Raw genomic sequence first — 23,725 nt, 5'->3', positions numbered from 1 at the left:
TTATTTTACATAATAATGTGCATTGAATATTTATTTCTTATAGTAACACAAAGATAGTTTTATCCTTTGATGTATCGGATATATATATTCAGTAAATGCTGTATTTGTTTACTGTATATTGTTGAGCTTCAGTGTGTCAGACACTTAATTTTTTCAGTGAAAAATCTTGTGAGTTGAAGTAAGCGACTGTGTGGTTTTGTTTATTTTGCAAATTACATAAGTTACCAAGTGTGCATAATAAGTAAAAAGTATATTAAATAAAATTATTTAGAAAAATTATTTTCTCTGTAATAATTTAACATTCATTTTGGTCTATATTATATTCCTTGTGAACCACTAAATTTGATGAATTAGTTTTACTAGCATTTTACTTAATTGATTTACATCTAATTTAGAAGGCTTTTATTCTGTAGGTAAGAAAGAAAGAAGGAAGGACACAAGCATTTATTAACCATCAATTACGTGTCAGGCATTGTGCTAAGTTCTTTACAAATATTATGTCATTTGATCCTACAGCAACCCTAAGGGACAGATGCTATTATTATCCCCATTTTGCAGTTGAGGAAACAGGGGTTAATAGAAGTTAAATGGCTTGGTCAGAGTCAGACAGCTAGTAAATGTCTGAGTCAGAATTTGAATAATTCCTCCAGGCTTTACTATCCCCTGTACCACTTAACTGCTTCTAATAAAAACGGTCCTTATTATCAAGGAAATCATATTATCTTCTGTGATCTTCCCTACAACCTTGTAAAGTAGGTGTTAATATTAAACCCACTTTACAGATAACTGAGGCTGAATGAGATTAAATAACTTGCCTCCGGGCTCACATACTAAGTGTCTGAGTCAGAATTTGAACTCAGGTCTTCTGATCCCAGGCCCATTGCTCTATACATTGTGCCACCTTGCAATGTATTTTTGCCTGATTTATAGTGTTTGATACTATTTTTTAAAAGCTGGTCATCAGCATTTCCTGGGGCAAGAATCCATTATTTCCATGGAAAAAATCTGTTCTAATTTGGACCATTTTTCAGATATATAATTATATAATAACTTTTCCAGAAATATAATTGTCTTCTGCATAAAATTCAGCCCAGAGGTCTAGTAATTCAGTCGCCAGACTGTGTACATGCATGACTTTCCTTTTTTGAGAGGATAGCACTGTACAGTGAAGAGAATAGAATCAGGAGATTAGAAGAGAAGGAATCAGAATCAGAACCTCTCGGTTTCAATCCTCACTGTTATTTGTATGTCCTGTAACCTCTTTGTACCTCAGTTTCCTCATCAGCAATATAAGGGGGTTTCATAGTTGATGACCTCTGAAGCCCTTTCTCACTCTAAATCTATGAAACTAAAACTTCCTATTGACTAAATAAAGTTGAAGGCTTCTTTGGGATGCCAAAGAATAAGGGGGAACCTCAAGTATTTATAGGCCTTCCCTCTCATCTTGAGATTCTGGAGCTAAAACTATTCTAGGTCTGCTGTACACCATTTAAATAACAAAGGGCTTTATGAACCATATGAACAGAAGAGATATGAGAAGAGAATGGACCTGTGATTTCAGTGACACAGGGATCTCCTCAATAGTGACTTTCTATTTACCAGGTGCTGATCTGCACCTTCTCTGTAATTCAGGATCTTAGAGACCTGCACATAGAGCACAGAAGGGTTCAGTGGCTTCTCTAGGGCCACTGAAGAACATTTTACAGGTGAGACTACAACCAAGGTTTTCCTATATGAGGCCAGCTTTCCATGTACTAGACATGTTGCTTGAAATCATAACAAGTTTTATAAATTTGTGGAAATTGTTAAAAACAGGTTGAGTCTTGAAGTGGAAATCCCAAAATTTATTAGATGGGTCTCATTTTTCTTTTACTGAGTCAATGAATAAACATTGGCCTTCTGCTACCAGTTTTTTTAGTCCAACTGCTGGAGCCCAAAAAATACTATCATTCTCTAAACTCATTCTCTTTTGCCAAAATCCTAATCCTAACTTCTCTATTACCTGGGGGCATTCTAAGAGTAGAATGCAGTTTTTCATTTCTAATTAGCTAATTAAGGAGTTTCACTAAAATCCAGGAGGCAGTGTACTTCCAATAAGTCTTAAATTCAACAAAGTCCACTAAGCTCTTAAAATGGATGTCGTTAAATGTAAAAATAAATTTGTTCATTTGATTTAACTTGCAGTGTAATTGTGATAAGGTTTTGTTTTGTAGCAACTTATTAGTTGTCCTTGGAGCAGAGACATTGAAACATAGATTTCTTAGCCATTATGAGGCCTCATGTAACCTCTTCTATATATCTGGTCTAGTTTTTGTAATACTTATTTTTTGTTCTCAGCCTCTGATTTGGCTCCTGGAGTCTTTATTCTCAGTGATGTCATTTGGTTTTCTTGTTTGTATTAGAATTTGCAGAACTGAGTGTATTTTTTATGAAACATATTGCTTTCTCTCTTTCCTTTTGAAAAACTCAAACATAGGATAGTACATTCTAATAAAAATGAAGGAACTTGTCAACTTGTGGTTTTGATTTCTTTATTTTGAACTGAAATTAATTTTTGGAGGCTTAATATCTAATCCATAAGGATGATCTCTCTGATCAAGCATGTCTAAATTTTACTTGTCCATTGTAAGCAACCAGTGATTAATCATAGAGAGTTACAAAGAATGATGAGAGTTTAAAGTGATTCTGACCTGCACTTTTCTTCTGTTTAAGAGTGAGAAGGTGCCTTACTCATGCAGTTTAAAAACCTAGACGCTCCATTAAGAAAATTGAGTTGCAGAGAAGTGAAAAAACTTGTACAAGGTCCCACAAATCTTAAGCACCTTCTATTTTTTTTTGTTTTATTTTTTTTTTAACCGCCTACATAGAAATATTTTATTTTAACCTTTTCTTCTCCACTTTACCTACTTCCTCTTATTTTTCTGAGAATGCGTGTATTAAGTTCTATTTTGGGGTGTAATTACTTTTTTAGGCAAGTTTGCTTTTTTAAAAATGTTTTTATTGATGTCTTTTATATTTTTCTTCTATAATGCTTCTTGTTCACCTCCAAAAGAGCCATCCCATATAATAAATAACATATTTTAAGAACAATAACAGAAAAAAGCAAGGGCAAAAATCACTATAACTGATGAATATATCAAATATATCAAAAATATATCAAAAAATCTGAAAATATTTGCAATGTACCATAGCCTTTTACCTCTGAATAGGGGGTGTCTTCTCATAGCTCTTCTTTCAAGCCGTGCTTGTTCTTCATAACTTTCCAACATTCACTTTTGATTTTCTTTTTTTTTTTTGGTGATTGTTCTTTCCATTTACATTGGTTTAGCCATTGTGCATACTGTATTCTTAACTCTCCTAACTTCACTTTGCATGAATTCATATAGATCTTTCCATGCTTCTGGGTATTTATCATTCATCATTTCTTTCAATGCAGTAATATTCCATTACATTAATATACATAGTTTAGACATACCCCTATCTTCCTACATGTCCAGTGTTGAATATTCCTGTTTTTTGTCATCTTTGCCATTTTGCAGAATTTGAAGTGAAACCTCAATGTTCTTGTGATTTGTACTTTTCCTTTTCAATGGTAACCAATTATTGGGTGATAGGTACATCTATTTTTTTTTTAAGTTTGGGATGTGTAGCGTTTGAAAATGGCAAAATTGAGCTCTTTTTAGCTTTTAGAATTATAATTAGAATCCAAAATTTCCAAATGATTAATTTTCAGAGAATCATCTTAATCTGATAAATTGACATTGGATTTGGTTTCTTGCGTATTCTGATACCAGCATTAGATAGGGATATCATATTCTTGATAAAACACAAAATATTTCAGGTATTGCTTTCTTATATGTCAGGTAATGATTACTGTCTTAATCAACATCTATGATCATTGGTGAGATTTCAGTTAAATAGGTGTGCCTTGCATTGAATATCTCCCCAGGTTAGGTTAGAGGTTTTCAGTTTACTATGGATGAGTTTAAGCCAATATAGTACATATGGCCAAATAGGCTTCTATGTTTCATGTCTCCAGTGACTTTCCCAAAGAATCCTTCCTGGAGAAAAGATGATTTTTCTGTTGACAGAGTTAGGTGGACTTTTCTGAATTTTTTTTCTTGGTTTTTCCAAATTTAAACTGGATAGAGAAAATAATGTGAAACCTATAGACATGTATTATTTGGCACATTGTTAAAATCCTTTGGAAAAGAATTTTCAGAGCCATTATCTGTTATATACTTTTATGGTATGTATAAATTTGTTTGTGAGTATAACCATATAAACGTATATACTTCAAGATTCTGTAATTCTTTGGGTTTGATCATACCCACTGCCACTGCTAATCACAACAGTCCTTTTAAAGAATGGGCCCTTATGGGGCAACTAGGTGGCACAGTGAATAAGAGCACTGGCCCTGGAATCAGGAGGACCTGAGTTCAAATCCAGCCTCAGACACATAACACTTACTAGCTGTGTGACCCTGGGGAAGTCACTTAACCCCATTGCCTAGCCAAACCAAAAAAAAAAAAAGGAGAAAAGAATGGGTCCTTAGCCTTTTGGTGGAAGGGACATAGACCCCGTTGACAGGCTGGTGAAGACTATGGGCCTACTCAGAATATTGTTTTCAAATAAATAAAATAAAGTATTTAGGATTACAAAGAAAAACAGTTTTATTAATGTAAAGATGTAATTTTTTTCCCCATTGAGGCTCTCTATTCCTGGAAAAGTCACTTAGCTTTTCTTAGACTTAGTTTCCTCAACTATAAAATCAGGGATATAATAGTTTCTACTTATAAGGATTCATTGAGATTATATTTTTAAAAACAAAGTATGACATAAATGTTGTTGTTATTATCATCATCATCAGTTATGTTGTTATCATCATCTTAAACCTGACATTTAAAAAACTGCAAGAGATGGTAATGGTTGAATAGACCAACCTAAGTGATCAATAGCCTAAATCAATTAAAAACCTGAAAAAAAATATAAAAACTCTCCTATCAGTTGGATTTGGATTCTCATATTTTGGATGACCAGGGGTGGTAAGTTGAAAAATAATCATTTACTAGTGAGTGCTGTTGCTTTAAATATCAGAATGTTGAAGTGTTATTGGCTCTAAGTATCACTAAAGTAAAGCTCTCCTATACCTGTCTACCTTACAGCTTATAAGAAGAAATGAGTTAATATTAGAAATACACTTTCAATTATTCTAATGAAAGGTGCTAGATTAGTCTGAAATATTATAATTATGTGTAATTATACTCGGGGCTCAAACTATACCTAAAATTAATCTAATTTCTTCATTGACATTCACTTTATACTGAGAAATGTACCAGGCAATCATAGTACTTGCCAATGATCCTTTTGGTAAATTTATTCATTTACTCAGCAACTATTTACCCAGGAGACACTATTGGGAAGGTGTTCTTGGTTGCTGAGGGGGACTGCAATCAAGAATAATTTGCATAGCAAGGAAATAAGCAAACAAAAAAATAAAATAGAAAATATAAATTTGTTAAACTTTATCTTCCCGTTTCGTTCTTAAGAAATAAATATGTGGGAAGAAGATTTGAAATTGGATAGTTAAAAAAAGAATTGTGCTCAAGTTTGGATATTGGAAAGAGTTGATGAGGAAGGCTCTAGCATGACTTCTGCTATTTCAGAATAGGGAGAGCAGAATGCAGGCTGCTAAATGAAACCAATCCATAGCCATGTGTTGTTCAAACTAAACTCATTTTCCTTTCTCCCTCTACCTCCCCCACATGCCCATCCACTTTTATGCCTACCCCAAACTTTTTAGGCCTTTTGTCTTACTTGTCAGATTGCAGAATTTCTTAATTGCTACTCTTGGAAGTAATTTCTCTCTTAAGATTATCTCCAACTTAGTAGTCTATCTTTTTTGGACATAGTTGTTTTCATGATTCTTCCCTCATTAGAATGTGTGCTCTTTGAGACCAGGGGCTGTTTTATGCCTTTCTTTGTATTTCTACCCCTTAGTGCAGTGCCTAGAACTTCATAGGGACTTAATAATGTTTGTTGACTTGAGTTGACTTAAGATGTGAAAAAGAATAAATGTCTAATAACCAAAACTATTTTTTTGTTTTTTAAATAAGTTTTTATTGATATTTTCTATTTCTAACATTACCAGTTATCCCAAATATCCCCCTTCCCCATTTAGAGAGCCATTCAGTTTGGCAAATAGTATCTTTTTAGAGAGGAAAAAAAATAGTCAGCACAACTGATCAATACGTTGAAGAAGTCTGAAGACATGTGCATTGCATAACACCTGTGTAACTCTCATCTCCACGAAGGGGTAGATTGAGAGTGTCTTCTAATATCTCTTCACTTCCAAGGTGTCTATCCTTGCCTTTACGCTCTAGGTGCTTTCTGCCACTGCCTTGTTGGGCTTGGCTCATAAATTACCCCTTTTTTCATTGTGTCTCACTTTCAGAACAACACTAATTATTGCAGGTATAAGAAAAGACATTGTCCCATGGTAATCCCCCTCCTATACCATGTCCCTGATTATGCAGTCCAGCACTGACCTCTACTCTCCCCTGATTACTTTTTTTTTTTTTAACATTTGCCTCAAAATCTCCTCTTTGGGTCCATGCTCTCCCACTCCCCCAAATATCACTTAGCCTCAGGGGTTCCAACTTCTTTGGTACCCCAAATGTAGGACATTCCAAGCACCAAATCCCTCAGGCTACACCCACTGTTTGGTCCTCATCTCCTTTTACAGATCCTCTCTTCACTCATAGGAGCATGTACCATTGTAACTCCCTTTCACCATCAAAGAAACCTTTCCTTCCTCCCCTTCTCTTCCCCCACTTTTCTGTGGGCTCTTTTCATTCTGAGACCACAAAGGTCACCCTCCCCTCATGGCTAGCCCTTGATTTGATCCTGGCACTTTATACACACTCTCTTTCTATCCCCCTGCTCCTCTCTGCCCCTTTCATGTATCCTCTCATGTTGTAATATAGTCCTACATAAAACAGTGATTCACCTGTAGGGAGAGTGTCATCAGGTTCTATCCATAATGTTGCCCTCTTATCCACCTCTTCACTGTTACCTCTACCAGATTTTCTCCTTCACCCATGTCTCCTTGTGTGCATTCAGAAAGAAATCTTTCTGGTCTCTCTATTGTCCCAATGTTGCTATTGTTGTCCTTGCCTACTGCATTTATTCACTCCTTCTGCATTTCTGTTGTTTGGGATGTTCAAGAAGCAAATAATCTCTTTATGTCTGGTTTTCTTTCTAAAAATGTTTCAAACTCTTTATTTTTGAATATCCATTTTTTTCTGTATATGGTTAAACTCAGATTTGCAGGTTAGGTCATCCTGGGCTGCATCCTGAGCTTCCTTGCTCTTTGGAACACATTATTCCCTTCCCTCCTATGTTTTCTAGTGTGTGCAGAATAGTCTTGCATTTTATGAATGTCTTTTCTTTTGTGTTTTGAAGATTTTTTTGCCTGATGGCTTGCAGAACTTGTTTCTGAATTGAATTGTTAAATTTAACCACTATGTATCTTGAGTTTGTGACCTTGAATTTTTTTTTTTCTGGAGACAATTTCTGAGTCCTTTCGATTAAAATTTCATCTTTTCTTTTCAGAAGTTCTGGGCAGTTATTTTCTGTTATTTCCTTCATTATTCTGTTTGGGTTTTTTTGCCCTTTTGTTTTCTCCTGGGAAACCTATAATCCTTAGTGATTCTCCACGCATCCTGTCTTTGACATCAGTACATTTTGCTTGCATAGAAAAAATATTTTCTTTTAATGTTATTGTTTTTTGATTGTCCTTCCCTTCTGGTTATTTGTATTCCAAATCTATTATTCTTTTTTGTTTCTCTGTTGAGATTTTGCCATTGCAGATTACAGTTTTTATATTTTCCTCATTGTTTTTGCTGTGCAGGACATAAATTCTGCTCTCATACTTCTCATTTCTCTTTTGAACCACTCAGAAACCATGTGTTGTGGTTCTTTGTTCTCAAATTCTACATGGTTCTCTGTCTCATCAAGTGTTGGATCATTTTCTTTTGTTATGCAGCATTTATTCACAGATACCTGAGGTAATTTACTAGATTTGGAGGCCATATATTCTTCTCTTACTGCTTTTTCCTGTTGATTTGTCTACTTATATTCAAAGTCTTTGAGTTTTCTTCTACCTGAAATCTTTGGTAATTTCAGTCTCCCTCACTCCTCTTATTTTCCCTATCACTCACTTGCTGTCTCCTTCCCCTTTGGTTTTGGTTGCGTTGCGGGCTAGATCTTAAAGCTTCTCAGCCTCTAACTTTGGGTAATTCATCGTTCACCAACCGTAGGTCTCTGCCCCAACTGACTTTTGGAAGGTCAGAACTGGCCCAGGAGATAGCTGAAGTTGCTTTATTTTTGGTATGTAATTTCTGTTATGGAGAAGTTATCAGGGTCAGAGGATATGTCTATTCCTCTACACTGTTTCTGATGTGACCCTCCTACTATGTTTTTAACCATGAAATTGTATCCTGTGTTTGAAGACCACAGACTGAAATTAAGCTTGAGCAAAAAAGGTCAGTTTCTTGGTCTTGTTGACCCATATAGTGTCTTGCACTTAAGCACCTAATAATAAATGCTTATTAAGTGGATGAATAAGATCCTTTCAAAAAAGGATGTTGACTCTTGATTTGGTTTCCCATGTCTTCCTTCTAGTGCATTTACAGTTAAAAAATTAAAAAGCCAAATTAATCCATATAAGAATCTGGAAGCATTGGAGTGGGGGGGAGGAACTTCTTGTGGAATTCCTCAGATAAGATATATGGAAAAGTAATAGAAATATGTAAGATCAAAGGATGTGAACAAATGGTTCACAAAAGAAAAGTTGCAAAAGATCAACAACTATATAAATGAATGCTCTCAATTACTAATAAAAAATGAAATCCAAATTAAATTAATTAATCCTTAGGTTTTACTGCATACCCAACAAATTGGCAGAAATGAGAAAAGATGGGAATAGTCAATGTTTGGAGGGGTTATGGGACGATAGGCACACAAGTACTTTGATGGAGCTTTAAAGTAGTACAATTATTCTGGAAAATAATTTCGAATTATTCAAATAAAGTGACTGAAGTATCTATACCATTTAACTCAGAATTTCCACTACTAAATACTGGACCCAAAGAGATCATTAATTAAAAGAAAGGCTCCATATACATCAAAATATTTTTAACAGCAGTTTTGTAGTAGCAGAAAAATGGAAACAAAGTAGATACCCATGTAGTGGGGAATGACTTTACACATTGTGATTAGTGAGTGTAATGGAATTATTATGCTATAAGAAATGGTAAGAACCACCACAAAATAATTGAAAATCAATTATAAAATTATAAAGAACAAGCATATCCCTAAAGAACACATGTAAGAAGACATGTGCATCTTCCCCTCCCTCCCCTTTTTTGTGGAGGTTGGAAGTATAAATTAGTAGAACATAAGGTATGTTTTCAGATATTTTCAATGTGGTGATTGATTTTGTTGGTGTTTTTTCCTCTTCTTCCTCTTTTTCTTTGTTTTCTTAAGAAGTTCTGTTATGTGGAGTAGCTTTCCGGGAAGGCAAAGGATTAGGTATAGAGGGGAAATTTTAGATATAAAAACAAAAGATTTCAATAAAATTTTATTTTAAAAAATCAAATGTACTTATACACAATGTGGGTTGTATAGTTACAGAGCAAATAATTCATGAGAAAAAGACTTAGGGATTTTAGTGGACTACTAACTTGATATGAGTCAGCAATATGATATAGTAGTTCAAAGAGCTAACAAAATCTTAGTTTGGATTAAGAGAAGTGTCCAAAATGGTGGAGATGATAATCCTGTTGTTCTCTGTCCCAATAAATCACATTTCTCCAGACTACATTTTCAAAAATACCTTGACAAATGATAAAAGCAGATAGGTGGTACAGTGGCTAAAGTTCTAGACCTCGAGTCAGGAAGACTTGAATTCAAATCCAGCCTCAGATATTTAGCTATGTCACACTTGGCAAGCCACTCAACCTATGTCTGCCTCAGTTTGCAAAATGGGGATGATAATAATAGCACCTGTCTTTCAGAGTTGTTGAGATTCAGATGAGATATTTGTAAAATGCTTTGCAAACCTTAAAATGTTATATGAAAGCTAATTATGAAGGTGGTGGCAATGATGATGATTATAGTGCTATAGATCTATAGGAGGAGGAAACAGTATTGTGATGGCACTTGGAACCTGCCACACAAAGATTGGTCGAAAGAACTGAGGATATTAGATCTGTAGAAGAGAGCACAGAGGACACAAGTTTACTATCTTAAAAGAATATTGAGAATTGACTGTTGTGCAAAACGTCTCTGGGGATCTTGGGTGTCTCTGACTGCTACTACTGTAGGAATGCTTCTAACTTAATGTATTCCTTCAATAAAATACCTGAGTGTGACAGAATTCAAGAATCAAGAATTAAAAAACAAACAAAAAAACCCTTCAATCTAATAATAACAACTTATTCATATTATGCTAAAAGGAGTCCCATCAAGTGTTGAGGTGGGGGAGGGGAAGAAAAGAGGGATAGAGAATTCTATAAGGAAGAGATAAATACTGAAATGTCCAATGACTTGGCATTAGGCCAGAAATAGTATGCCTTATTTTGTCTTCCTAGCATTACTATCAGGACAAAAGGCTGCCTTTAAGCAAAGCTTCATGTTGATTTCAGCAACTCAGGGTCAATTTTCCATGTCAGGATTGGTGTTCTCACTCTAAGGGAATAAGGCTTGTACTTCTAATTTTCAAAACACAGAACTAAGACCAAAGTTTGGGTCAGAATTTAATGCAAAGAAAAAGTTTATAATAATTATAGCTATCTAAAAATGAAATAGTATTATTGGAGGTTTTCAAGCCAATGTTAAATGACCATTAGTGGTATTGTAGAAAGCAGTTCGTGGTTTGGATAAGTGTTATTGGGAAGACTTCTAACTTATCCCCATTATAGATAATGCTTGATAATGGTTTTAGATAGGTACTGCTTATCATTTTAAGGAATGCTTCCTTTATTCCCATGTTCTCTATTATTTTTAATAGGAATGAATGCTATATTTTGTCAAAAGCTTTTTCAGCATCTATTGATAATATGATTTCTATTGGTTTTGTTATTGATATGTCAATTATGTTGATAGTTTCCCTAATATTGAACTGATCCTGCATTCCTGCTATAAATCCCATCTGGTCATAGTGTATAATCCTTATGATATATTGCTGTAATCTCCTTGTTTGTTTTTTGTTCAATATTTTTGCATCGATATTCTTTAGGATAATTGGTCTATAATTTTCTTTCTCTATTTTAGTTCTTCCTGGTTTAGGTATCAGCACCATATTTGTGTCATAAAAGGAATTTGGTAGGATTCTTCCTATTTTTCCAAATAGTTGATATAGTATTGGAATTAATTGTTCTTTGAATGTTTGGTAGAATTCATTTGTGAATCTATTTGACCATGGGAATTTTTTCTGAGGGAGTTCATTATTGGCTGCTTTAATTTCTTTTTCTAAGATAAGCTTATTTAGGCATTCTATTTCCTGATCTGTTAATGTAGGTAATTTATATTTTTATAAATATTCATTGATTTCGCTCACATTGTCAGATTTATTGGCATATAATTGGACAAAATATTTCTTTTGCTTTAATTTCTTCTTCATTGGTGGTGATTTCACCCTAATCATTTTTGATATTGAATATTTGGTTTTCTTCTTTTTTTAAAATCAAATTAACCAGTGGCTTATATATCTTATTGGTTTTTTCATAAAACCAGCTTCTAGATTTATTTATTAGCTCAATAGGTTTTTTTAAATTACTTTCAGTCTTATTAATCACTTTTGATTTTTAGGATTTCCAATTTGGTGCTTAATTGGGGATTTTTCATTTCTTGTTTTTCTAGTTTTTTTAGTTGCATGCCCAATTCATTGATTTGTTATTTTTCTATTTTATTGATGTAAGGATTTAGAGAAATAAAATTTCTACTACTGCTGCTTTGGTTGCATCCCACAGATTTTGGTACTTTGTCTTATTGTTGTCATTCTCTTTAATGAAATTATTGTCACCACAAAAAGAGCTTCTATAAATATTTTTGTACATGTGGGTCCTTTTCCCATTTGTATGATCTCTTTGGAATGCAGACTTAGTAGTGGTATTGCCGGGTCAACGGGTATGCACAGTTTTATAGCCCTTTGGCCATAGTTCCAAAGTGCTCTCCAGAATGGTTGGATCAGTTCACAACTCTACCAACAGTGCATTAGTGTTCCCATTTTCCCACATCTTCTCCAGTATTTATCATTTTCCTTTTATGTCATGTTAGCCAATCTGATAGGTATGATATGGTACCTCAGAGTTGTTTTAATTTGCATTTCTCTAATCAATAGTGATTTACAACTTTTTTTTGTAAGACTATAAATAGCTTTAATAGCTTCATCTGAAAACTGCCTGTTCATATCCTTTGACTATTTATCAGTTGGGGAATGACTTGTATTCTGATAAACTTGACTCCATTCCCTTATATATTTTAGAAATGAAGCCTTTATCAGAGACACTGGTTATAAAAAATTGTTTCCCAGCTTTCTACTTCCTTTCTAATCTTGGTTGCATTGGCTTTGTTTGTGGACAACCTTTTTAATTTAATGTAATCAAAATTATCCATTTTGCATTTCATAATGTTCTCTTATCTCTTGTTTGGTCATGAATTCTTCCCTTCTCCATAAATCTGACAGGTAAACTATTCCTCACTTTCCTAATTTGCTTATAGTTTCACCCTTTATGTCTAAATCATGTGCCCATTTTGACCTTATCTTGGTATATGGTACAAGATGTCAGTCTATATCTAGTTTCCACCATACTGTTTTCCAGTTTTCCCAGCACTTTTTGTCAGATAGTGAGTCCTTATCCTAGAAACTGGAGTCTTTGGGTTTCTTTCTGGCCACTTGCAGTATTTTTTCCTTGACCTAATAGTTCTGTAATTTGGCTATAATGTTCCTTTGAGTTTTTATTTTGAGATCTCTTTCCTGAAGTGATCAGTGGATTCTTTCAATGCCTATTTTGCCCTCTGGTTCCAGGATATCAGGGCAGTTTTCCTTGATAATTTCTTGAAAGATGCTGTCCAGGGCCTCCTTTTGATTGTAGCTTTCAGATAGTCCAGTGATTCTGACATTGCCTCTCCTGGATCTATTTTGCTGGTCAATTGTTTTTCCCATGAGGTATTTTACATTTTCTTCTGTCTTTTCATTCTTTTGAATTTGTTTGATTGATTCTTGATTTCTTATAGAGTCTTTAGTTTCCACTTGCCCAATTTTAACTTTTAAGGAATTGTTTTCCTAAAATAGCTTTTGTAATTTCTTTTCTATTTGGCCAATTCTACTTTTTAAGGAGTTGCTTTCTTCAGTGAACTTTTGTATCTCCTTTTGCATTTGGTCAATTCTACTTTTTAAGCAGTTGTTTTTTTTTTTTTTCCTAAGCTGTTGATTCTTTTTTCATAATTCTCTTGTGTCACTCTCATTTCTTTTCCCAATTTTTCTTCTGCCTCTCATGTTATTTTTAAGCTCCTTTTTGAGGTCTTCTATAAGTTCTTTCTGGCCTTGAGACCACTTCGTTTTTCTTTGGGGTTTTGTCCATAGATGTTTTGACATTGTTGTCCTTTTCTGAGTTTGTGTCTTGGTCTTCCCTATCACCATAATAACTTTCTGTGGTCAGATTTGGATTTTGTTGGTTTTTTTGCTCATCTTTTTTGGCTTTTTCCCTTTCTTTTAAATTTTAACTCTGCTCCCAGGGTAAAAGGGGCACTGTCTCAGGCATCTTGTGCCAGTGGCTTGCAGGCCCTCACTGTTTACCTGGTGCTGCCTACCCTAAATGTCCTGAAGCCCACGGTGGACCTTTCTGTCTGCTGCTGTGCTGGGATGTGGGTTGAGGGGTTGCTGGCCCTGCTGGAGGTTGTAGGGATCTGGCAGCTTAGCTGGTACTAAGTCAGGTTCCTAGTCTGGAGTATGCTGGGGCTAGTGGGGTGTTTCTACATTTCCCCAGGGATACACTGACTCACGTGATCTTTTGGTCGCTGGTGGCTTGCTGTTTACCCACGACTGCCAAGGAGGCCTGGCTGCTAGAGGTTGCCTGTTTGCCTGGGGCTATGCTGAAGCTTGTTATGGTTCTCCAAGCTGGAGTCTGCCAGTTCCCCTGGCTATGCTGAGGCACATGGGGGGGTCCTACTGTTGGCTTTTGTCTGCTCCACTGCAGTGGGGCTCAGAATCTTCCACTGGTTTGCTGAGGTGGGGCTTACTGCTGGCTTGCAGGGATACTTCCTGTCCTGGATTGCACGCCTCTTTTACTTGAGTGAGACAGACATTTTCTACCAATCCTTCAAGTTTCTTGGGCTCACAGATTGTTTTGCTCCATCTTTTTGCTGACTCTGTTGTTCCAGGATTTGTTTTGGGGTGCTATTTTATGGTTGTTTGGAGGTGAATATGGGTGAGTTATGGTGATTTACTGCTTACTCCACCATTTGGCTTCTGGAAGTTGATGGTTTTTAATAATCTTGTAATCCATTCTTATAGTACTATGCCTCAGTAGTGGTAATGTTTTATTACTAATGGCAGCCTGCTTCTTTTTGGACTAAGGCAATACAATTTCAAAATGACTCAATTTCAGATTAGGGACCAATAAACCTCATTCTCCTGAGGTTTGTCCCAATTTTCCTGTCATCTTCCACATTCTTATAACATTTCCTGTTCATTTCCTTTTCCTGCCACCTCCTTTTCTATGTGTGTTTTTTTTGGGGGGGGGGCGGGCAGGCACAGTGGCATCTATTCTCATAAAACATCCAGAGTGAAAGAGGTGGCATTTACGCAAAAACAACTAAGTCCCTGGATGCTGTTGTAAGGATGCCTCCAGCTGAATGCATTCTATCTGTGAAATACTTATGTGTGAAGCCTGTTCTGACACATCTCTTAGACTCCACGAATCTTTTTTCATGACTCAGATTTGATGAGCTTCAGACTCAAATTGTACTCAAACCAATCATATTTCTTAGCAGGGTTGTCACAATAGACCTAAGAAGTAATTTCCTGAGTGGTACAAGTTATATTTGCTGATGCTCTATTAGTTTGTATATCTGGAGAAGAGCCTTAGTTTTTTAAAATATTCCCTTTCTGCTTTTTAGAAGCAAATGTATTAAAGGTTACAGTGTTCATAACAAACTTTAAGCCTTTGTTTATTTTTAAATATACCATTGTGTTCTAGGATTTGTTGTCCTTATAGTGGGATGGGTTTTTAATGAAACATGCTTAGTGCTCTCTATTTGAAAGTTGAAGCATTAAAAACACTGTATTATAACACAGTAATCATATGATGCATTGATACACTTCTGAGTATGTACGATTCATTCTATGTATGCATTTATCTTTAAAAAAAAACAATAGTATTTAGTCATTATTTCTTTGAACCTTATAGCATATGTTTTGGGCCAAGAGTATCCCTATTCAAAAGAGAGGCAAAATGTTATGGAAAACATCTCAACACACAGGAGACCTAGGTTCTAATTTTGTCATTCCGAGTAATTTTTTGACCTTAGGTAAGTCATTTAACTCTGCTGTCTATGTATATCCATATTCAATGGGGTAATCTACTTAAAGTATGAGAACACAATTAGGGGTTGGGGGGAGGCAAGAGATTACTATGATAAATACATTAACAATTTTAAGCATTTGGTACTTAAAAAAGGGTTTGGAAAAATTTATACACAAGTTAAGTTCTTTTGAAGCTCAAAATCATTAACAAAATTTTTATACCCATTAAAATAGATTTGTATTAATAACTTTTGTTTTTATATCACCTAGATTTTTCTCTCCCTTCAAGAGATCCATCCTTTATAACAAAGAATATTTTAAAAAATAAAAAATGATCAATCAATAGAAAAATTTATATACAATGTTACTCCCTATGGACCATCTTACTCCCTCAGTTCTCCGCAAAGGAATGAGGGGAGGTTTCTTCTCATCTAACTTCTTTGGGGCCTGGCTTGTTTTTTTATAATTTCACAACATTCATTTTAAGTTATATTAATTTCTTTTCATTTACATTGATAGTTATTTTCATATTGTTTTCTTGACTCTACTTCATTTTGCATCATCTTATGCAAGATTTTCTTTGCTTCTCTGAAGTTATCATATTCATCTTTTCTTATAGCACAGTAATATTCCATTGTATTCATGTTCCACATTTTGTTTAGCCAGTCCCCAGTCAATGGATATCTCCTTCCATCCAGTTCTTTGCTAACACAAGATGTGCTACTTGTAAACATTTTTGTGTACGTGGACCCTTTTTGTCTGTGACCTCCTTAGAGTATATTATATCTAGCAATGGAATTGCTGTTCCAAATGATATAAACAATTGTAGTAATTTTGTTTGCATAATTCAAAAGCAGCTTTTTAGACTGGTTGTACTTATTTACAATTCCACCACCAGTAAATACAATGCTGGCGTGTTTTTCTGTGTCCCCTTCAGTGGGTGTGAGGTAAAAACCCAGAATTGTTTTGATTTTTCATTTCTTGTATCAGTGATTTGGAATATTCTTTTATATCCTTGTTAATAGTTCACAACTCTTTCTTAGCATGTATCTTTCAAAAATGTCCCGCTTGTTTGTGATGGAGTTCTGTAATATGAGTACAGTGATATGGATAGATATAAAATGTAGACACATAAAATAGTTCAGCATTTGCCAGTATAGTATTATAATGGCATCTTTCCAGTTATTCAAGTAATTGCATATCCTGGGTGGTGGGGGAGGGAGGGAGTAGAGCATAGTTCTTAAGAGTTTTTTAAATAACAAATTGGTCACTTTAAAAGTTTTTTTTAATTGTCTGGTTCTAGGAGAAGTGAATATAAATATTTTCATTTTGTGTAAATAATGCTTGCTCTTTGAATGTCAGTAAGAAAGGTTGTAGGTTTTTAGTTCGCTCTCTCTAGGTGCTATGAAAAATGTGGCAGTAGATATATAGGTTTAGATATGTGACTTATACCTTCATATTCTAGTTTTCACCAGGGAGCTGGGGAAGAACGTTCTATAAATAGTGGGGAGGAGGGTAGGATTCTTGCTAGAGTGGTCTAGTAATTCGGAGGATGACAAAGGACCTAACTTATTGAAGGACTTCTTTCTATGTCTCTCTAGTCTCATTTCTTCATTTGACTATGGTGCTATCGTCTATTTTATTTCATGCACTACATTTATGTTTTGTGGCACATGTATCTGGAGAAGTATTTTAGAAATTTTTTTTTTTAGAGTGATTCCTGGAAGTTTTCTGCTGTGACAGTGATCTTCAGATCATAAATTACTCCCTTTGTGGATCTCACATAACCTGATAGTGACTCACAGGCCAGTTCTAAAGCAAGTTATTTCTTATGTATGTCTATCTTGCCCTATTCAGTTCAAAGTATTTTGTTTTTTTTTTTTTTTAACAAAGCTAGTTCTGAAATTTTCCTCTCCCTAATTATTTTCAGGATCAGGAAATCTCAGTACAGTATACTGACATGCCATGTATTCTTGTGAATCTCATTCTTTCTTGTAAATGATAAAACCTGTTGTGAACTGCCAGATTTTGTTCCTTGTTAGGAGTACAAAATAAATGGTCAGCAAAATCAAAAAGCACTATACTCAGTAGATTTAATTTTATTAGTCTTTCATGAATCATTAATACAGTACTGCTATCTGTCTGATAAATGGAATTTCTTTATTGTAGTAAACACTTGATTGTACTCATGGTAATAGAGTGACACTATGGTACAAATGGAATTCATTACATGATTTCCAAGCAGATTTACTCTCTTAATCGTATTTTGTTTAGCAAATATTAGAATTTGTTTGCATTTTTTGAGCACATCCTTTTTGGCAGCATGGGAATGGTGATATTTGAGAGTGTTAGGTAGTAGAGATTAACTCTGCTGTTGCTAAACCACAGGCTTACTCTATGTATGTATGATTTCATCTACTAACTGAGCTTTGGCTTTCCAGTGCATTGAATTTAAAGCACCTTAATTGGTTATAGAGAACTAATTATTTTCATTTCATACCTTCAGATTTTATTTCATGTAATCATGGGAAAATAAAAATAATAATTTGGATTTATATAGTGCTTTCTTTCCTAACTGCTTACAGTGCTTTCAAACGTACTTCCTATTGAAATAATTCAAGAACAGCCCCACTTTACTGGTAAATTAATTTTTTTCCATAACAAAGACAAGATATTACTGTCTTATGAAACCAGAGTTATTTTATTTGGGCAAGATTGTCATTTTATAATAATGTTTTCTATGAAATTTCAGATTCTTCTTTCTTCACAATCACCTGATTTCTTCCAAATCATCAATTTGAATACTTAGTAAGAGCATTCAACTTTACTATTAGAGTATCTGAACCAAATATGAATCTGAATAATTGTTCTTTGAAGAAACTGCAAAAGGAGTTAGTTGCCCTATGTATGTCTCATCGCTCTTAAGTTATAAAGAAGAAAATCGTTTTGCTGTTGGTTCCACTATCTAACTTTTGAAAAAGGAAACATAAACCATATTTTTCTCTAATGCACTATAGTAAGTTAGTTCCTGTTTTTCAGATTTGAAAGGCTGATCATAGTGTTTGCATTTCAAAACTGAGATTTGGCATGTTTGACTTTGATTCAAAATTTAGTCCAGCTTTGCTAATAAGAAAAAACTCCAGAGAAAATCCAAAACTACCAGTGATAGCTAATTCATTCTTTTGTGCTCAGATATATTTTCCAAGTTATTCTCCAAATGAGTCACTTTTTTTTCTTTAACATTCTCCCCTGTAGGTAGCTGCAATTAACCCAAGTCATCCACTTGCCCAGATGCCTTTGCCCCCATCAATGAAAAACTGCATTCAACTAGCAGCATGTGAAGCTAATGAACTACTACCTATGATACCTGACCTTCCGGCTGACCTTTTCACATCATGCCTTACAACACCTATCAAAATTGCGCTCAGATGGTAAGTGTTTCTAGTTGATGTGACATGAGTTTAGGTAAATGGACTTGTTGACACAGATGTTTCCACCATACTATGCTTCTTACCGTTGGTCAATTTTCTAGCTATAAGGAGTTTTGCTTGGACAGCATCTTGTTAATCAAAGCCACAAAGTGAAAATATTATATCCTAATTACATATTTTAGATTTGAGATTGCTACCTAAGAGTAAGAGATTTATTCCTAGAAATTAAGGAAACCTGTTTATTCAGAGACCAGGTACGTGTGTAGTTATATTTTTTAATAGCACTAAGAATATTTTTAGCCTTTTAGTTTTGGATCATTATAAGAGTGCTGAATCACTAGTAAGTACCAAAGGGGGTTGTTTTGGGACTTAGTTATATGTAAACCTGAAGGCTAAAGTGGAATATACATATATATTTAACTATGTGCTTCATTTAGAATAACATTTAAAAATTTTATTGTTAATAATTATTTTGTTGTTGCTTTTTAGCTCTTTTCTTAGAATTTCAGAACATTTTTGTCAACATTTTCTCCTATGATGGTCACAAAAATCACATACCTTCCTTAAGATTCCAAAAGTCAGTGAAAGAGTTGCCTATTTCTTGCTTTGGAATTTAGTTTTTTGTTTTTTTTTAATTAACCATTGTGCTACTTTTTAATAATTAGCCTTCTTTCTGTGCAACATTTTCAAATTTTTTGTCCAGGACACATATGTAATATCTTTCTTGAGGAACTAAATAAGAAAGAAAGAACATAAATGGTTCTTCTCTTAGTTTTTTGATTAATATGAGTTTGATAATCATCAGCAAACGTGATCATTTCCATATACAAAGAAGTATACAAAAAGAGCATGGCTATATGAGTCAGTCATCTTGTCAAGAAGCATTTGTCAAGTGCATAGTATTTGGCAGGCATTGAGTTCTGGGAATACCAGGACAATAATGATCTCTTCCCAAGGAGCTTACATGTGAATGACTTGGCAAATAAGATTTTATACATACAGAGAGATGATGGGGGGTTATCTGAGAGCAGAAGGAAGCAATAGCAGCTAGCATTAGCTAAGGCCTTTTGTAGAAGGTAGGATTTGAGCTATGTCTTGAAGGAATCCAGTAACCTAAGAGGTAAGGGTAACAAGAAAGGTATTCCAGGTATGGGAGACAGTTCGTGCAAAACTAAGAAAACTTGAGATAAAACATTGAATATGAGGCTAATGTAGCTGGATCTTAGAGTGCATGAAGGGAAGTAAAATTAAAATGTAAAAGTATTGGAAAAGTAGTAAGGAGACAATTTACAAAGAGCTTTCAATGACAGAGGACTTTATATTTGATCCTGTAGTTCATCAGAAACGCTGGAGTTTATTGGTTGAGGTAGAGGTATTTTGATCACACTTGTTCTTTAGGAAAATCCTTCTGGCTACTGAGGAGAGGGTCAATAGAGAGGGAAAAGATTTGAGAAAGGGAGAGCACCTAGAGGGCTATTGCAATAGTCCAGGCAAGAGGTATGATAAATTCCTTAATTAGGGTTGTTTATGTATCAATGGAGAAAAGAGGATATATAAGCTGTTTCAGAGGATCTGTGGGGTGAATGAAACAATGATCATACCATATTCATTTTTTTCAGTATACATGAATTTTACATGGACATAGTGACACTTGCCTTTGTCTGTCACTGGTTGAACTTCATTCTGCTTTCTGCTGGACATTTAAAAAATATTTCATTCATGATCTTTTCTTTGTTTCAGTTTTTTGAGGCATATCAATCACTTCTCCCCACTTCTGGCTATGGTGCTCCCTTTCCCAAGTACACACTTCATTTTAACAAATAAGCATTTTTTAATATTCACAAAATCTTTTAAAAATAGATAATCTTGAAGTGTATGTATCATTCTATACTGAGAATCTATTAATTCTCCAGTAAAAAACAGGAAGCATGATTCATCCTTAATGTTCTAGAGAAATGATTGGTCATTGCATTGATCAAATTGTTCCTTTAAATAGTGTAGCTAGTTAAAAATTTTCTCCTGGTTCTGCAAAGCTCATTTTGTATCAGTTCATATCAGAATTCTCTGAATCCCTTTTGTCATATCTTACATTTCAACAATATTCACTTATATAATTTCTTCAGGTTATCCTTAAGTGATGGACATTACTTTTGTTTCCAGTTCTTTGCAATTAAAAAAAAAGTGCTGCTATAAATATGTTTGTACATATGGATCTTTTCCATATATCTTGGATGTCTTATATTCTATTCAAAGGATATTTTGGTTTGGTGACTTTTAGGATATAATCACAAATTACTTTTGAGAACTATCACACATCTACCACAGTCCATTAGTGTTCCTTTTCCTAAGAACAACAAAATGGGTTTGGGACATTTTAAAAAGGAGAAAAGGGATGTTTACAAGAAAGGACAGGAACTTACCTTGGGAAAATGGTAACTGACAACAGAGCATAGGTAGAGCTGCCCAATTCTTATCTTAATTTTTTCTGTACAAAGGAGAATAGGGATAATGCCTGTCACGTAGAAAGCACTTTGTATATGCTTGTTGACTAACTGGTTCACCATTATTTTGAAAAAATATATAATCAACAGGAAGTTGATGTCTAAATTAAGTAAAGAGATAGTAAGAAGGAACCTAATCATATTTGTTGAGTTCAAGTCACTTGACCCAGATGTACCACCTCTTTGGGTCCTAAATTACTAGCAGAGTTATTGCTGAACTACTATCACAGACATTTTTTTTTTAAAGGCAGTTGGGGTTATAAGTGACTTGCCCAGGGTCACACAGCTAGTATGTATCAGGTGTCTAGTCTGAGGCTGGATTTGAACTCAGGTCCTCCTGACTCCAGGGCCAATGCTGTATCTACTGTGCCACTTAGCTGCCCTTTGTCACAGACATTTAAAAGATCATAGAAAAGAGACTGGTGAGGGGTCCTGGCCTGATGTATCCCAGAAATTTCTCCTTTTACCCACCACTACTTAGGGATAAGCCAATCTTTTAGCCCCACAATTTATTCTGCATTCCTCCTCTAGACCTTCCAGCACTTTCTACTGCCCTATACATATGTACACTTATATATACATTTGTAGCCATAGAAGCATACTCCCACAACATGAGCCTGTTTACTCATTGTTTCCCCCAACTTTACCTGCTGCTCTTGAAGCCTACCTCATTGTTATTGCTGTTCTTACAACGGCATTTCTATGGGATTGGCACTCTCCCTTGTACAGATCTCCTGATTGCTAGAAGTTACATTGGGGTAGAGAAGCAAAATAGGATGTGAAATTGGACTTTATATGTACCACTTAGTATAATAATCCCTCATTCCAACACTGCATTCAATATTTTAGCTGTGAAACCTCTCTCTTTGAATTTATTTCTTTCATCTCCTTCTTTCATTTCTTTTCACCCTATCTTCACTGTTTTCTCAATACACATTCTAATAATAATTGGGAGAATCAGCTCCTATTGAAGTTTTTGCATATTTTCCCCAAGTGGCAGAATTTTCACCTGACATCACTACTAGTTGATTCTACCTTATTTGGTAGTCTGACATTCTCATCTATAAGATAAAAATATTTTTCCTGTAGAAGTATATCCAAAATCAATATGGCAGAATTGCATACTATCACTGCTCTCCAGAACAATTAAACAGTGTCCTACAAGAGGATATTTTTGACAACAAACCTTTTTCCATTGAAAGACGGTACACCTTACTGAATGTTATTAGCCTAAGAGGAGCAGTATATCGCATTTTATGTAATCATAATTAAATGAAATGTGCACTTCTCTGTGGAGTAGCATTTAAAATCAGTAAACACATCTTAAGAATGGGAGGAATATTGGGGCTTGATTCCAAAATGTAGAGATCAGAATTAGGATTTTGGGGAGATGAGTATTTTTAAGGATGAGGTTTTAGATCATAGTAACATTGGGATAAACATTTTAATGATGAATGATCAGAAACTTGTATCTTTATCATAAGCAACCAGAATCTAAGCAACAAGTAGATGCTATGTTTTAGGCAATGAGTATGCTTATTGCTTTTAAATGATCTCAGGATCTTTTCATTCCCCCAAAATGAACAGAAGGAGGAGAAGCAGGTGGTGGTCATTTTTATGGGTAGCAAAATGTAAAAAGCAACATTGTTGATTTATGACAGGATGAAGGAGCTCTTCTGAAGTCTTGTAGTGACTTGACTAATAAATATGTTTTCATGTTTTGTGTATGAGTTATCATCTCTTATGATATGCTCACTCATCAAGCAAGGCATAGATGGGAAAGTAGTGTGAATGTAGAATGGTGTGTCTTCCTTGAGCATAACTACATTTTCACTTGAAGGAGATGCTGTTTACTTTTGCAAAAATGACAATGAATGTGTTAATAAATCCATTGTTTAGTGATGAAGTTGTTGGTAGAAGATGTAGGCCCCTGACAACTTAATCCCAGGCTCAGTCAATCTCACTCTTCTGAAATCTATGGTTTCAATAACCCTGAACTGAGTGATTAAACTACTCTCTTCCTCTGCCTTTCTCACTATAATATCACAATTCAAAATGTATTTTTTCTTCTAGCTGTTTCCTACTTCTCTGAGCAATGTAACACAATGCGAAATTTATTATATGTATATTGTGTACAACAGAAAATTACAATTCAGTGGCACTTAATTTACTAGGGTACTTGTAAAATAGATTGATGTCTA

The 23,725-nt window shown here is 34.7% G+C and overlaps 1 protein-coding gene across 2 annotated transcripts in view; it reads left to right on the top strand.

The window, feature by feature from the left end:
* RPTOR (regulatory associated protein of MTOR complex 1) overlaps positions 1 to 23,725 on the top strand; it is a 488,176-nt gene that overhangs the window by 193,615 nt on the left and 270,836 nt on the right. For both annotated transcript variants that reach the window (XM_027850143.1, XM_027850144.1), the window contains one exon: positions 18,848 to 19,023. In XM_027850143.1, the coding sequence (XP_027705944.1) occupies positions 18,848 to 19,023 (176 nt within the window). The remainder of the gene's footprint in view (positions 1 to 18,847; positions 19,024 to 23,725) is intronic.

The sequence above is a fragment of the Vombatus ursinus genome, unplaced genomic scaffold (assembly GCF_900497805.2).
Source record: "Vombatus ursinus unplaced genomic scaffold, bare-nosed wombat genome assembly UNPS02008996.1, whole genome shotgun sequence".
Taxonomy (NCBI): Eukaryota; Metazoa; Chordata; class Mammalia; order Diprotodontia; family Vombatidae; genus Vombatus; species Vombatus ursinus.
The sequence above is the reverse complement of the archived record's forward strand: the minus strand, read 5'-3'. Positions and strand labels throughout refer to the sequence as shown.